Source organism: Chinchilla lanigera, unplaced genomic scaffold (assembly GCF_000276665.1).
Source record: "Chinchilla lanigera isolate Chin_1 unplaced genomic scaffold, ChiLan1.0 scaffold00010, whole genome shotgun sequence".
Lineage (NCBI taxonomy): Eukaryota > Metazoa > Chordata > Mammalia > Rodentia > Chinchillidae > Chinchilla > Chinchilla lanigera.
Window position 1 is genome coordinate 34,350,416 of NW_004955411.1, and position 15,653 is coordinate 34,366,068.

Below are 15,653 nucleotides of genomic sequence, written 5' to 3' on the forward strand. Positions count from 1 at the left end.
TATTAAATGGGGGTTTGTACATGTATGCAACACATTAATTCTTTTTATTTCCTCTTTCCCTCCCCTCTACCATCCCATCCCTGGTCCTCTTTCCATTGGCAAAGACCAGTCGCCCTATTTCCTATTACTGTATCTATCTTTTATTTTGCCCTTTAAATTATTCTTACTTTGGGCTTCTCATAAGGGAACCCATGCAACATTTAAGCGTGTGTGTCTGATTCATTTCATTTCACGTTACCACAGAAAGACTCCAGTTACTATGATGGCTATTCCACTGGCCAACGTTGGACCTTAGGAAGAATTGATACGTGGTGAATAAACAGGAATATCTGTTACCTGGGTTCCAACCATGCAGAGCTGAGTCCAGTACTGTCCTCCCAGGAGCACCACGCTGCTCGCCCTCAAATTGCTTCTCAGGCTTGTTTTTGTCCTGGCACACCTGCCTGCAGGAATGAGGAGCACTGTGTCCCTGTTTGCTTTCATTATCTTTCCAATCACCCACGTGGCTTTGTCCCACAAATCCTTCCATTACACATGGCTAAGTTGTTTGGAAATATTATAGCCAGTCAGACAGGACTGGGCTCAAGAGAGAATCAATGCGGAGGGAAGATAAGAACATACTATAACTGTGGCTGGAGGCCCTTCACTGAAGGTCAGACTTCAGGACAAAGAGAAATGACTACACCCACATTCATCCCCTAGGGATGAACAGCAGTGATTGATATTCTAAACAGGCATCAGTCACCTTGGGTGGAGGACCAAAACCTCCCCGGCGCCTTCCTTCCCGGAAAGTCCTCCTTCAGTCCTTGTAAGCTTGCCACAGGACTTGCTTCTCTATTTGATCCCCGTTGAATCAATATTACCTAAGCGACTATACTTGTAATCTTATTGGCTGACCATAGTTTTGTCCCACCTCATACCCATTTTGTCATTTCCCATTGGATCAATGTAACATAAGCAACTGTATTTGTAATCTTAATAGTTAACTATAGTTTTAGCCCACCTTACACCCACCTCACCTTGTGGTTTTACGCTATAAAACTCTCTCGAGAAGTGGAATCAGGGCCCACTTTTGTCCCTCTTAGAAGCTTTCTTTCTCTCAAAAATACTTCCTACTCAACCTCCATTGTTCCTAGAATTCATTCTTTGATTTTAAAGAACATGAACTCAAGTATCAAACATTTAGTAGATCAGGAGTTATATTTCCCTTATATTACTTGTACTGTTCAGAAGTTCTACTTTTTTTTTTTTTTTTTTTGGTACCGGGCATTGAACTCATGAACCCAGGCTTGCCAGGTAAGCACTTATGCCGCTGAGCTATATCCCCGGCTCTGCTTGGAGGTTCTATATCATCCCTATATCATATGCCCTATATCATTTCTTTTACTTTTTTTTTTTTTTTTGTCTTTTTGAGACAGGGTCTCACTATGCAGTTCAGGCTGATCTTGAGCTCACTTTGTAGCTCAGGCTGGCCTCGAACTCGCAATGATCCTCCTGCCTCAGCCTCCCAAGTGCTGGGATTACAGGCGTGCGCCACCATGACCGGCAAAGCTACAGAATACCTCAACAAGGACATACCAACGAGGATGGGATTCGAACCCACACATGCAGAGCACAATGGATTAGCAGTCTATCGCCTTAACCACTTGGCCACCTCAAGAGATTTTTTGTGTTTTTTTGGTAGCAGGAATCGAACTCAGGACCTTGTGCTTGCCAGACAGGCACTTGTACCACTGAGCTATAGCCCCAGTCTTTTTTTTTTTTTTTTTCCTGCCTGTACCCGGAATCAAACTGACGACGTTGCGCTTGCCAGGCAGGTGCTGTGCCACTGAGCTAAATCCCTAGCTCACTTCATTTATTACATTCCCCTGGCCTTTTTTTTTTTTTTTTTTTCCAGAGCTCTTAGGGTTGTGTGTGTTTAGATTTGCTCTCCTAGTGAGCACCAACCTGGAATTAGAATAGTGCGTTTAATTCCAAAGCCTGAGAACCACAGGGATTCTGAGCAGCAGCGTGGTTGGAGAAGGGGACTCTGAAGAGAAGGCAGGAGGAGAAGAGAAGCTGAACGTAAATGTCATCCCTCTGAGTGATTCTGCCCAGCCCCAAGCCTGCAAACAAGAGAAAGTCCTGCGATAAGCAGAGCAGACCGGAAGCTGGGGAAGGTCCCTGCCTTTCCCAGCGCTCGGAGAGACGGAACAAACAGGACTGTTTACTCTGTGGAACGTTTTGCTTATGTAAGTGGAAGGCTTCACCTGCGTTTGAAAAGAAAGAACTGCGCACTTAGCAAGAATAAGAACAGCGTGCTCCCACAGACTGAGGCGGGAGAAGGAGGGATGTGGCTTAAGGACCAGACAGTAGCCCCGGGGGCTGGGGAGTTAGCTCAGGGGCACAGCGCCTGCCTGGCAAGCGCAAGGTCGTGAGTTCAATTCCTGGCACCGGAAAAAAAGACAAAGACAGTAGCCCTGTGGAGTGACCTTCAAATCTGGGTAGGTCAGATCACACTGCCTCAGAAGCGTGTGTTTGTACACATAAAATATTTCACACCATCCTCACCCACTTGCCCTTCACCAGTTTGGGCAAAGGCTGCTCTCTGATGAGTTCAAGTCAGGCTGTGCATAGCCCGTCTCCTTTACTTTGGGAATGTTCACTCACCTACGGGAGACCTTTACTGTCTAACTCAAGAAATGCTTGAGAGCTGTGTTTATCTGTGACGCCTGGTGAATTAATCATCCTTGTTGAGGATAAATACCTGGGCAATGTGGTGGTTCTAACCAGTCTGAGCTACTTGAGTCAGGAATTGGCAAACTACAGCTGTGGGTCTTTCCTGTTTGATATGACCTATTGGCTAAGGATGGCCTTCACATGGTTAAATGGCTGGGAAAAAATCAGCCACCAAATACTACTTTGTGATACATGAAAATTATATGGATGTCATATTTCAGTCTCTGTAAACGAAGTTTTATTTATGGATTGTCTCTGAAAGCTTTCCTACTATAAGTAGAGTTGAACCAAAAATATTTACTATCTGGACCTTTAAACAAAAGGTTGCCGTGCCTTGATTTAAAGGATAGAATTCCTTTGCAATTCAGGGATAGAAAAAAGGAAAAGAGGGGCTGAGGATATAGCTCAGCGGTGCAAGTGCCTGCCTGGCAAGCACAAGGTTCCAAGTTCGATTCCTGGTACTAAAAAAAAAAAAAAAAAAAGGAAAAGCAAAATCTTTTAAAGGGACCCTGAAGAGCCGGGCATGGTGGTACATGCCTACAATCCCAGTAATCAGGAGGCTGAAGCAGGAGCGTTGCCACGAGTTCGAGGTCAGCCTGGGCTACATAGTGAGACCCTGTCTCAAAAAAAAAAAAAGTACCCTGAAGAACTGAACAAATTGTATGGCATAAAAAGTGCCACTGGTCCACAGGTACTGCTGGCATTCAGGGTGATTCGGGTAAGAAGAAGAAATCCTGACGCTGTACTGTTTCGTGCAACAAGCCTGATATTGGAGGACATCAAGGGCTCACGGAAGAGTAACATTAGCCTCGAATGCCTTGACTGCCTCTTAGTTTCCCTTCATTTTAAAATTCTTTCTTATTTTCATACTCACCGACTGTTTTAGTTTTCTTATTGCTGAGACAAAATACCCCACCTCCACAGTTAAAGGAGGGCAGGGTTATTCTGGCTCACAGCGTGTAAATGTGTCAGTGCGCAGTAAGCCGGCTCCACGGAGGTGGGCTCAGGAGGAGAAACAGTTCATGGGAGGCAGGAGGCAGTGAGCAGCAAGTGACAGCAACGGCCCTTTTCAATCCTTTATGGTCTATTCAGGCTCCCTGCCCTCAGGATGGGTAGCACTCACACCCGGGGTGGGGCACTCTTAATCCCAGCATCACATCACAACCTTAATTCCAGCATCACACACCCTCAACTCAGCCACCTCCAGAAAGCTCACCTACGGCCTCACAAGGCTTTGAAGGGACATCTGGATACAAACCTTAGCACTGACCATAAGTGTCTGTAAGCTCTCAGCTGTTAAAGTATGCTTCAGGGTCATCTGGGAGATACATGGAAGGCCTCATTTGGGAGCTGGGCCTACGTCATGGCTACTGCCCCTGTCTCCAGTATGCAAGAGTCACAGGTTTGGCTGGTCTGCTCAGGACTACTCAGCAGCGTTTATTATATCCCTCCCCACAGGAAAAATGCCAAAGTGTACCCTGTGAGTTCACTGCTCCCTGCAGTCTGAAGCAGCTTGCCTGTGGGCATGATACCCATGCATGAGAGGGCTGGCCTCCTAGGAAACCATGACTGCTTATTGATACAATCATAAAGCTGCTGGAGTGTGGCAGAAAGGTGGAGGATTCAGGCATTTTGGCAGGCTGCTGATTCTGCTAGGGCCTGGCAAGTGGCAAGTATGGCATGAGCACAAGCAGCCTTTCGCTCCTGCAGCTTTCTGTCACATCTTGAGTGCTGCCGGCAAACTGCACTGGTGAGATGCCTTCTATCGGGTTAATAATATCCCTTAGTTACTGCAGGCTGGTCAGGTCTGCAATCTCCCAAATGAGTGCACAGCAAAGGCTAAGTAAAAAGAGGCAAATGGAGTGATTTCAAGGCTGCAAGAGGACCAAAGCTGTCTCACAGAATTCAAGATTCTCTCAGGGCTAAGACCAAGACCTTCTCTGGGTGGCCCCTATTTATTTGGTTCTCAGAAGAAGGGAGGGGAGTACTCAAGAAGGGTGGAATCACTCAAGGACTTCTCCAAGTAAGGTATTAAGTTAATCCACCCAGGAATGAGATGCCTGAGGCTATAGTCTTTATCTAGTTGAGGTTGGATCCAGGTGTCCTTGGCTGCGATCTTATCTGATTCTTTGAGGCTTTCTGGCTTCATCTACCATTACAGATTTTAGTAGGGATTGGTGACTCACAGAGGTTCACTTACTATGAGTCTGTCACCCACTTCCAGACAAGTGGCCTAGGCTTTGGACAGATTCACAAGTAAACATAAAAAGCCAATTGGTTAATTTAAGTCCTGCTTAGGGCTGCTTCATAGTGGTCTCCATCCCTGGATATATAGAAGAAATGCTAGATGTCAGATATATCGAGTTTGTGTTCTCCAAAGTCAAAGAATGAATTCTAAGAAACAATAGAAGTTAAGAGGAGGAAAATTTATTGGAGATTAGGAATGGGGAATGGGAGAAAGATAGCCTCTTTAATAAATGGTGCTGGAAAAACTGACTCTCCACATGCTGAAGACTAAAACTAGACCCATGACTAGCCCATGCACTAAACTAAGTCAAAATGGATCAAAGATCTAAATAGTAAAACAGAAACACTAAATCTACTGGTAGAGAAAGTAGTTAGAAATAATATGCAATACAACAGCCATGGATGAATCCTACCATCTTGTTTAGTGAAGCTCTGTATCATTTCTAATTTTTTATTACTTTTTATTCTCTCTAATTGTTTGATCAATCTTGCATTTTTTTTTTTTTTTTTTTTTTTTGTCTTTTTGGGACAGGGTGTCTCGGTGCAGTTCAGGCTGGCCTTGAGCTCATTTTGTAGCCCAGGCTGATCTCAAACTCACAATGATCCTCCTGCCTCAGCCTCCCAAGTGCTGGGATTACAGGCGTGCGCCACCATGCCTGGTTTATATTTCTACCTAATTGATCTGTCTATAATACTGGGATTGCAGGGGTATGCCACAATTATAGACAGGTAAATGACATAAAAATTAATATACTCTCAGAAGGGGACTGGGCTGTCAAGGGAGTGAGTACAGAAGAGGAGAACATGGGGCTGGGGATTTAGCTCAGCGGCAAAAGCGCCTGCCTGGTATGTTCAAGGTCGTGAGTTCGGTTCCTGGTACCAGAGAAAAACCAAAAAAAAAAAAAAAAAGAAGAGGAGAACACATCAAAACCATGACAGGAGGTGCATCTGAGAAAGGCCACACCTTGAGATTAAAGTCACGATGGCCAGATTTACATGCTTCCCTATGGGATGAATGGAAGTTTGAGATTATATTGCCATTGGTACCACCCTTCTGGGGTTTCCATAGAAATAGGTATTATCTCACTAGGGGTGGGTTGTCCTCTCTTACCCACTAAGACTAAACCAAGACTAAGACTAAAGACAAGACTAAGACTAGATTATCCACCAAGGTTAGTGATGTCATCCACATGCCCTTGCTATGTGCCCCACTTCCATATTGGATCCATATTAGCTGAGCAGCTAGACTTGTAATCTTGCTGGTTGATTATAGTTTGACCCACATTGCACCAGCCTTGTGACTTTGCCCTATAAAGCATTCTCAGGGAGATGGCCACAGTGACAACTCCCTTGAGGTCCCTCCTGTCTCTCAGGAGCTATTCCCCATTCCTATTCCCCAGTAAACCTTTCCTACTCTCTTAACCTCCTTCGCCCTTTGGAATCCATTCTTCAATTTCAGGAGACATGGACTTGGCATGTGTGACATCTAGCAGGTTGGGAGGTGTATTTCTCCTGTATCCCCACCACACCCAGCTTAAAAATGTTCTCAGTCACTGACTGACTGGCTTTTAATGAGTAGTAGGTGATGTGCAGGGTGTGAGGAGGTTCCCAAAGCTGAGATAAGGAAGCGAATTGGTAGAACAGGTTTGCAAGTTCACTAACTCCTGTTGCAGAAGAAGAATTTTCAGAATGCATCAGTGTCTTGGTTACTTTTCTCTCGCTGCTGGGACAAAATACCTGATGCCCAAAATTAAGGAAGGAAAGGTTTATTTTGCTTACAGTTTGTGGAGGTTTCAGTCCATACTTGGCAGGTTACAAGGCAGAGTGGCACATGGCAGAGGGCTACAGCTCCTGGTGGCAGAACACAGCAAAGCCAGAAAAAACACAAGGGAGGAAATGACCAGAAGCACCCTCTTTCTCTCCCTTACATATGCAAACTATCTACCCCAGGGCAGGTGTACCTCTCATACCCATAATCAGTCAACTCTAAAAGCCTGCCCCATGGCTGCATGAGGCTTTGGGGGGACACACAGACACAAACCATAACAATCAGTAACAGGTTGGAAGGTTTTATTTGGCAGAAATTAAATTTAAAAGCATACACACACTTGCCAGGTGGTGGCATGCACCTGTGATCCCAATACTTGGGAGGCTGAGGCAGGAGGATTAGACCAGCCTGAGCTCAGTAATGAGTCCAAGCCCAGCCTGAGACTAAGCAAATCTTGTCTCAAATAAATAAACAAACAAGCAAATAAATTAATAAATGCACACAAAAATAAACAATGGGCTGTACAAGACAGAGGAAGTACAATATTCCAGTCAGAGCTGGGAATATTTAGGAATATTTAGGCAGTGGAAATCTGTGGAATTTGTGAATTTATAGGAAGTTCTGCAATGCATATTTAGGAATATTTAGGCAGTGGAAATCTGTGGAATTTGTGAATTTATAGGAAGTTCTGTAATGCTCTTGGTTAATGGGGGGGGATGACAGAGATAGATTCATTTTACAAATGAAAGGCATGAGCCCCATCAATTGTTCTTTTAACTTGGGTGATCTAAAATCTCTCTGCCTAAAAACATTCTTCAAACTCTCAATCTGTTCCTTTGTCTTAAAATCAGGCTTCTGCCCTTTACTTTCTCAGCTAAGCTAATTTGTGGACTCTGTATCTTTAAGGGAGTTTCGGTGTGATGAGCCTACAAGGAGAGAGGCATAAACAAACCTAGGGAATACTGACACGGACAACTGCGGGTGACTTCCTGTCCTGGAAGAGCAGTATTCTTACAAGTACAGTGTTTAAGTTATAATTTTTCTCCTTGTTATCTCTTCTCTACCTCAGCAAGGGCCCATGGCTTTTCTGTTTCCATCCCCGCATCAGGCACAGGTGCTTGTGACCCATTTTTCAGTATTTCTAAAGCACAGTAAAAAGGACATATTTGCCTAAAAGCTTTGTGTAAAGAAAATGTCAGGTTCCTTTTTTTAAAAAACTGGAGCTATAACAGCATGAGGTAAGGAAAAAGAAAAAAGAAAAAGCAATTTAGCCTTAGCTGAGTCACCACCATCCACCAATTCTATGGGATATGGGTTCGTTTCACTTTTTTTTTTTGTCTGTTTGAAACAGGGTCTCGCTATGTAGTTCAGGCTGGCCTTGAGCTCACTTTGTAGCCCAGGCTGGTCTCAAACTTGCAACGATCCTGCTACCTCAGCCTCCCGAGTGCTGGGATTACAGGCATGCACCACCATGCCCGGCTTTGGCTTCACCATTTTTATAGATGCAGAAATAGTCCACATGGGTTGCTGTAGTCAAATTTTCAGTTATACGTCTGTCTGACCCCATAGCCCTGTTTCTTCTTTGACACTATTTCCTCACCCCCGCCTACAGTTCAGAGGTGAAGGAGAGTGATGTGAAAGGAGCCGCTCAGGGAGACTGTGCTGGGGTGTTCTGCTTCTCCATTTGGAGTGAAAATGCATGTTTCTATTAGAATGTTAAACTTTTGCTTTTTATGTTTTGAGACAATGTTGTTACTGGGTTCTGGGGTGCTGGAGACTTCTTCTATGGCTGCTTCTAGGTTCTTCGTGGTTGTGAACAAAGAATTGAACCAAAAAAGCACAAAAGGTAGCAAGGTTTTACATTTATTAAATGTGGGGAAAGAAACATACTCTGAAGGGTGAGTGTGAGCCAGTTAAAAGCAAGGAAAGAAGTACACTGTATAGGCTAAGAGGGGATCACTGTGAAAGAGGGCTACCGGCCACAGGTCAGTGGCAGCGGTCATCCACTCCTCAGGCTGATGCAAGGTCTAGGCTGTGCTTGAATGCTCACAAGAACTGAAGAAGGCATTCTCTGTTTAGTCCCAGGTGCAAGCAAGGCTTTGGGAACTGTTCTATGCATGTGTCCTTGAACCCTGTGATCCACAGGTCACATCCATTTGCCCAGCCAGTTTGCCAAGCCCTAATCTCCTGCTTCAGGGCCTCATTATGTAGTTCAGGCTGGACTTGAACTTGCAGTGGTACTCCTGCCTCAGCCTCCCAAGTGCTGGGATTACAGATATGTGTCACCATGCCCAGCAAGAATGTGCAGTTTTCTGATACCATTATTTTAACTTTATTTAAAATATACCTAAACACCATAAGAAAGATGTGTGTATACACATTATCTTGGGAGTTCAGAAGAAAGTCAGAAGTAGCTTTGCCTAACTGGGCTTTATTGGAGTGGAAGGCCTGAGCCTGTGTGGAATCTTCTTTACATCTCAGTTCTTGGCCTACTGCTGTGAAGATACTATGTGCTTTTTTTTTTTTTTTTTTTTTGTCTTTTTGAGACGGTCTCACTATGCAGTTCAGGCTGGCCTTGAGCTCACTTTGTAGCCAAGGCTGGTCTCCAACTCACAACAATCCTCCTGCCTCAGCCTTCCCAAGTGCTGGGATTACAGGTAGGCGCCACCACACCTGGCGATACTATGTGCTTGATATGTCATCTTTACAGGGCAGTTGAGTGAATCGTGTATTCCTTAACAGGGCTCACTGAGGATCATGAGCAAACACACGAAAGGTATAAGAAACAGGAGAAAATCTTTATACATCCTTTGGATGACTTTAGGATCCATTCATTGAGTTTAATTGCCAGCACCCAAGAGGGGGAAAAAGCTGGGCATGATGGTGCATGCCTGTAATCCCAGCACTTGGGAAGCTGAAGCAGAAAGATTGCTGTGAGTTCAAGTCCAGCCTGGGCTACAAAGTGAGTTCAATGCCAGCCTGAACTATGTAGTGAAACCCTATCTAAAAAGATAGAAATATATATGTATGTATTTTAAATTTATATACATATATTACATATATATATGGAGGGGGACATTAAATCAATAGTCTATCCACTGTCTGAACTATTATTAATACTCAGTAAAATGTAAAAAATGTGTTTATGTATTGTTCGGTATACAGATATAAAGCTCCTTTTATCTGTCTTAAGTTCTTAAATCCTTACTTCTGCTGATGGCAAAAATATTAAACTTTTCAGTGCCATATGCATGAATTACCCTGGGAGTTTAAAAGTGTTCAGCCTGCCAGCATGGTGGCACACGCCTGTAATCCCAGCACTCAGGAGGCTGAGGCAGGAGGATCGCTGTGGGTTTGAGACCAGCCTGGGCTACAAAGTGAGCTCAAGGCCAGCCTGAACTGCATAGCGACACCATGTCTCAAAAAGACAAAAATAAATAAATAAATGAAAAATAAAAGTGTTCCGCTTCAGGCTTAAAATCAGCTAATTCCAGATTCTCCCCATTGCTCTTTGTTTCAGTTGCCTCCTGCGCACCCTGTGGCAGGGAAAGAGTCCACCGTGGGCTGGGGTGAGGGCTGGACTCACGCATTCGGCACGGACAGATGGGCTCACGGTTCCTCAGCCCAGGAGGGGCGGAGCTGCAGGCCGTGCCGGGTGCTGGGAGCAGCGTGAGGGAGCGGGGGCAGGGGCGGCAGGCTTTGGAGTAACAACAAGGCGCGGTCTCCCTGGGACCTCTGGAGGGTTTGATCAGTTTCTTTCACTAATCCCACAGCCTGGAGGGAAACTGAAGCCGGGGCTGAGGGATAAGGAAGATTAAGGGAAAACAGGGCCGTTGTCCTGAGAGCACAGCGGGGAGGGGAGCGTGAGGTTAGACCAGAGGTCAAGGTGACACACAATATTTGACCTTAATCTGAGGCCTCGTGTCACATCCTCCTCCTTGTTCATCCCTCTCAGAGGTGACCTCAGGTCTTCTTGGGGTGCCTGTAAATCATCCCGGCAGTCGGGGACCAGCAGCCGCCTTACCCACTCTGTTGTGGGTTAGAATCTCTCTTGCACATCCACGTACGGGGCTGTGGCACACCTAGGTCTTCACACACACACGCACACACACTCTGCGGGTCTCCTAGGCTCTGGAGGCCACCCCCCTTCCACCCATGCTGACTTCTCCGTCTGCCACTGCCTGTGCCCCTCGGCTTGAGCTGTGTGTCAGGCGTGGGCCATGCTCGCGGAGGATCCAGGCAGTCAGTCCCTACACTCGGGGACACCCGTGCCCTGGCTTGCCCTTTGTCAGCACCTTTCTTAGGCATCCCCGAGTTAAACTCTAGAAACAGTATTTTCTTCCTTCCTAAAGTCTTACATCCTTCTGGGCAGGAAAAGTCACCCTAATTTATCAGGCATACCTCTTTTCTCTCCCTTGTGGTATAAATTTCACATACTAGGCTTGAAGCTTTGCAGTTCTTGATATGCAAAGCCAAGTTTTGTTTAAACAAAACACAACAAATACCTTTTTCTGTCTAACCCCTGGCTCTTACTATGTAATTCAAAATTTGGTCTTACACACCAAGTGCTCTTGTCTCAGCTAATTTTTTTGTTTGTTTGTTGTTTTGATGTTTTTGAGACAGGATCTCAGTATGCAGTTCAGGCTGGCCTTAAGCTCACTTTGTAGCCCAGGCTGGCCTCGAACTTGCAGTGATCCTCCTGCCTCAGCCTCCCGAATGCTGAGTGCTAGGATTACAGGTGTGGGCCGCCACACCCAGCTCTAGCTATTGGTTTTAAAATAGTTAAACAAGTAATAGCTTTGTCCCAGGACTACAAGTGTACTATCCAATTTGATAGCCACATGTGGTTATTTCATTACAATTAATCTGCATTTAAATGAAATAAAATTTAAAGTTCAATCCCTCAATCACAGAAGACACATTTCCAGTGTTCAGCTGTCGCAGGTGGCGGGTGGCTACGGTATTGGGCAGTGTAGTGGTTTGCCACTGTGTACGGCTCTGTCTCTTCCCTGAGGGCTGGCAGCAGTGGCAGCAGAGGGCAGCGTGTGAAGTTGTGTGGTTGAAGAACTTCTCACCACCACACAGCATTAGCTTGCCACTGTCACTTTGGTTTTTGTTTTGCTTTTTTGAGACAGGGTCTCGCTATACAGTTCAGGCTGGCCTTGAGCTCACTTTGTAGCCCAGGATGGTCTCAAACTCACAATGATCCTCCTGCCTCAGCCCCTTCCCCCACCAGTGCTGGGATTACAGGTATGCGCCACCACACCTGGCCTTTTAAAATTTTTTTTTTTGTTTTTGCCCCTGTCACTTTGAAGGAATTTTTTTTTTCTTGTTTTTTTTTTTTTGTCTTTTTGAGACAGGGTCTCGCTATATAGTTCAAGCTGGCCTCAAACTCGCAAGGATCCTCCTGTGCGCCACCACACCTGGCCTTGAAGGATGTTTTGAACTTGAGAAGCATAAGTAACCACTCTAAATGAAACCCTCCCCTGCCCCATGTTTTGGCAGAAGAGCGTTCTTGGCAGCTAGAAACGTTCCTGCCCACCAGTCTGTCACAGACGGCATGCACCACGGGTTACCGCCACTGAGCAACTCCCTCAGGAGGAGCATTTTTGCTTCACAACTCAGCCTGCCACAGCCACTGCATCCACGGAGCCTGCAGGCAAGTTTCACAGCTGTTTTGTAAAACATGCGCCATGCACAGGGGGTAATGGCTTAGTTTCTGTTTGGTTTAAACTCTGCGAGTCTCCACACCTTAGCACCCTTCGGTCTTCCCTGGCTCCCCGTCACTCACATGGTGGAGCGGCCTGGGCTTCCACGACCAGCTGTTCCTTCCAGTCAGGGTTTTGTCTGCAAATGCTTTATAGGCCGGTGGAGGCAGCAGCTTCTTTGCTCACAGCTGGTGACAAGACAAACACTTGATCTTTTCTGTTTAATAAATAATGACAGCAATTGTAATTGTTGGGTCAGCTGCTGAATTTTGAATAGCCCTGGCTACCACACGTGTTATCAAATGAGATCCTGGCAACCGGTATTGCTCTTATGCAGGGACAATGTGGTCCACTTTCCAAAGGCTCAAGATTTAGGAAAGCCAGAGACTGGGTTACTGGAGAATCAAGGCAGTGCCAGGTCACAAATAATGTTCCTTTTCTGTTGCTGTAGAACAAGTCATACCCACCACCCCCATTGAACAGGCACAAACAATAAACATTCACTCTCTGAACATCGCGTCTGAGGTCAGGAAGCTGGAGAGGCTTAGGTGGGTAGTTCTGGCTCAAGGTTTCCCACCATGCTGCAGTCAAGATGTCGGCCGGTGCTGTAAACATCCCAGGACATAACTACAGGCCCGTGCTCGCTTCCGCAGCACATAGGTAGTAACTGCAGGAAAAGCTGCTCCAAGCTGGTGGTAGACATCAGGTCTACTTCCAAGTTATTCCCGTGGCTGCCCTACAGAGCTCTTTACAAGACGGTGGATGGCTTCCCTCAGAGCAAACAGTCCGAGAGACAGAACTCAAGATGGCAGTTCTAGACTTTCTATTACCAAATTTCAGAAGTGACAATCCATCACATCCCCTAATTCTACTCCCTAGAAGTGAGTCACCAAGTCCACTCATACTCACGAGGAACAAAATTAAGCCTCAGCTTTTTTTCTTTTGAAACAGAGTCTCAAAAAAGGCTGGCCTTCAACTCCTGTAGCTCAGGCTGGTCTCAGACTTCCACTCACAGTGATCCTCCTGTCTCAGCCTCCCAAGTGCTGGGATTACAAGTGTGAGCCACCACGCCCAGTTTAGCCCCAGTTCTTTTCTTTCTTTTTTGGGGGGGGACCGGCAATAGAACTCAGGACCTTGTGGTTGCCCAGCAAGCACTGTGCCACTAAAGCTATATCCCCAGCCCCCAGCCCCAGTTCTTGATGGGAAGAGTATCTAAGAAGTTGTGAACATATTTTTAAAAACACTTCACAAGCTCAGGATTTTTACTGAAAACTTTCCACTTAATGTTTGAGCATTACAAATGTTGTAAGTAAGTGATGCCAACAGTGACCCCAGCTACAAGGTAGTCTTTGTACCCTCCTTTAGATCCAGAAGACAGAATTAGATCATGACTGCTGGGCCTGCTCCCGCTGCCTTTGGATGTTTCCTAGGATTAGGTGGACGCAGGTGCCCTGGTTCCCTACTGCCAGAGTCAATTCCATCTCTAGGAATTGACTAAAGCCAGAACAGGTCTAGAAGTACAGAATAGGGCCAGAGAGGCAGGCCCCATGGATCCAGGGCCACGCGTGGTGTCTGTCACAAAGGACAGGCCATCCCTTGGCTCTCATACTCTGATGTGGAGAGGACCGAGGCATCCATGTAATGAATTGTGGCCTTGGTCTTGAGCTGACACCGGAACTGGGGAACCAGGGTATGGAAAGATAACTTTTCAATGTGTTCAGTACTGAGAGCATTTAAGTAAGTTTCCTTTTGTTGGTTATAAATGCGCCCAGTGGTGTTACCCTGTTCTGAAACTGCAGAACACTAGTGCTGACCAGTTACAATGAAACCATCAGCTCCAAAAACAACTTTAAAATAATTATCGCTCTCTCTTCTTCATTATCAGGGACTTAGCATCAAACAGTATTTCCACTTAATAAGTCATCCAACAGCGGTTTGGGGTTCAGACACAGAGATCCTACCCACATACAGATGTCTTCAACTTGGGGAGACAGGATAGCATTATCATGTCTCTTATTTCTCTTAGGCATCTGAACTGTTCCCCTGGAGGGCATTTCTGGAGGATGGGGGACCCTTTCCAGTTATAAGCCACACCCCAGACACCCTTGAGTACAACATGCAGGTAGGTATTTCTTCCCACGTGCTGGAGAGAGAAGTGAGCGCGGATGATAGAGCAGGGTATCATTAGGCCCTTGGGTCAGAGCCTCGCAGTCTAGCCAGGAGTGAGTACTTTATGAGATAGGCCGGTGTCTCATTATGAAGCTTTAAACCTGATGCCACAAGGTGAGTCATATTTTCTTACTGTGGACGAGTCAGGGTCTCGGCCTCGGTTCCCATGGATCGGTGATCCAGGGGAGCAGCCTTCCTCTCTAATCACCATCCCAGCTCTTCGCCAAACTGCCAGGCTGGCAGATCTGGTGCCTGATGCCTCTGGTGATCAGGGAACTTTCTCAGCAGGACTGAGTAGGAGGGTTTCTGTTACTTTAGTTTTCATTGTTGATTTCTTTCAATTCTTTTAAACTGTTACTTTCTTTTAACCATATGTGTTCTACTGGTTATCTAAGTAAATATTACTGCACTTTTCTTTTTCCTTTCTTTTCTTTTCTTTTTTTTTTGTTTTGTTTTGGTTTTTTTCCAGTACTGGGAATTGAACTTGCGACCTTGTGCTTGCCAGGCAGGCACTGTGCCACTGAGCTAAATCCCCAACCCCCCCCCTTTTTTTTTTATCTTTTTGAGACAGGGTCTTGCTATGCAGTGCAGGGGGGCCTTGAGCTCACTTTGTAGCCCAGGCTGGTCTTGAACTTGCAATGATCCTCCTCCCTCAGCCTCCTGAGTGCTGGGATTACAGGCATATGCCACGACTCCTGGCTTGCATTTTTATTTTTAAAAATATATTCAAGTGTTAAGAAGAACAGAAAAATAAATCATAAGTTTACTTCAAAATATGGAGGGAGAGCCGGGTGTGGTGGCACATGCCTGTAATCCCAGCATTCAGGAGGCTGAGGCAGGAGGACTGCCACAAGTTCAAGGCCACCCTGGGCTATATAGTTAGTTCAGGGGCAGCCTGTACTATACAGCAAGACCCTGTCTCAAAAAACAAAAAATATGGAGGGAAGAGTAGATAAGATGGTACTGTCTGTAAGTACATAGTTGTTGGGGTTAGGTCATGTAAACAATCTTGTTTGCGTATATATATATATATATATATATAT

General features: G+C 45.6%; 1 protein-coding gene and 1 non-coding gene across 8 annotated transcripts in view; one reads left to right on the plus strand and one right to left on the minus strand.

The window, feature by feature from the left end:
* LOC102016034 (coiled-coil domain-containing protein 162-like) overlaps nucleotides 1-15,653 on the plus strand; it is an 86,963-nt gene that overhangs the window by 17,664 nt on the left and 53,646 nt on the right. For 5 of the 7 annotated variants that reach the window (XM_013510808.1, XM_013510811.1, XM_013510814.1 and 2 more), the window contains 2 exons: nucleotides 12,239-12,392; nucleotides 14,468-14,563. In XM_013510808.1, coding sequence (XP_013366262.1) covers nucleotides 12,239-12,392; nucleotides 14,468-14,563 — 250 coding nt within the window. The remainder of the gene's footprint in view (nucleotides 1-12,238; nucleotides 12,393-14,467; nucleotides 14,564-15,653) is intronic. The other 2 variants (XM_013510809.1, XM_013510812.1) reach the window with 1 other exon arrangement.
* Trnas-gcu lies at nucleotides 1,579-1,660 on the minus strand. Its single transcript has one exon. It is a non-coding gene; the product is annotated as a tRNA-Ser (tRNA).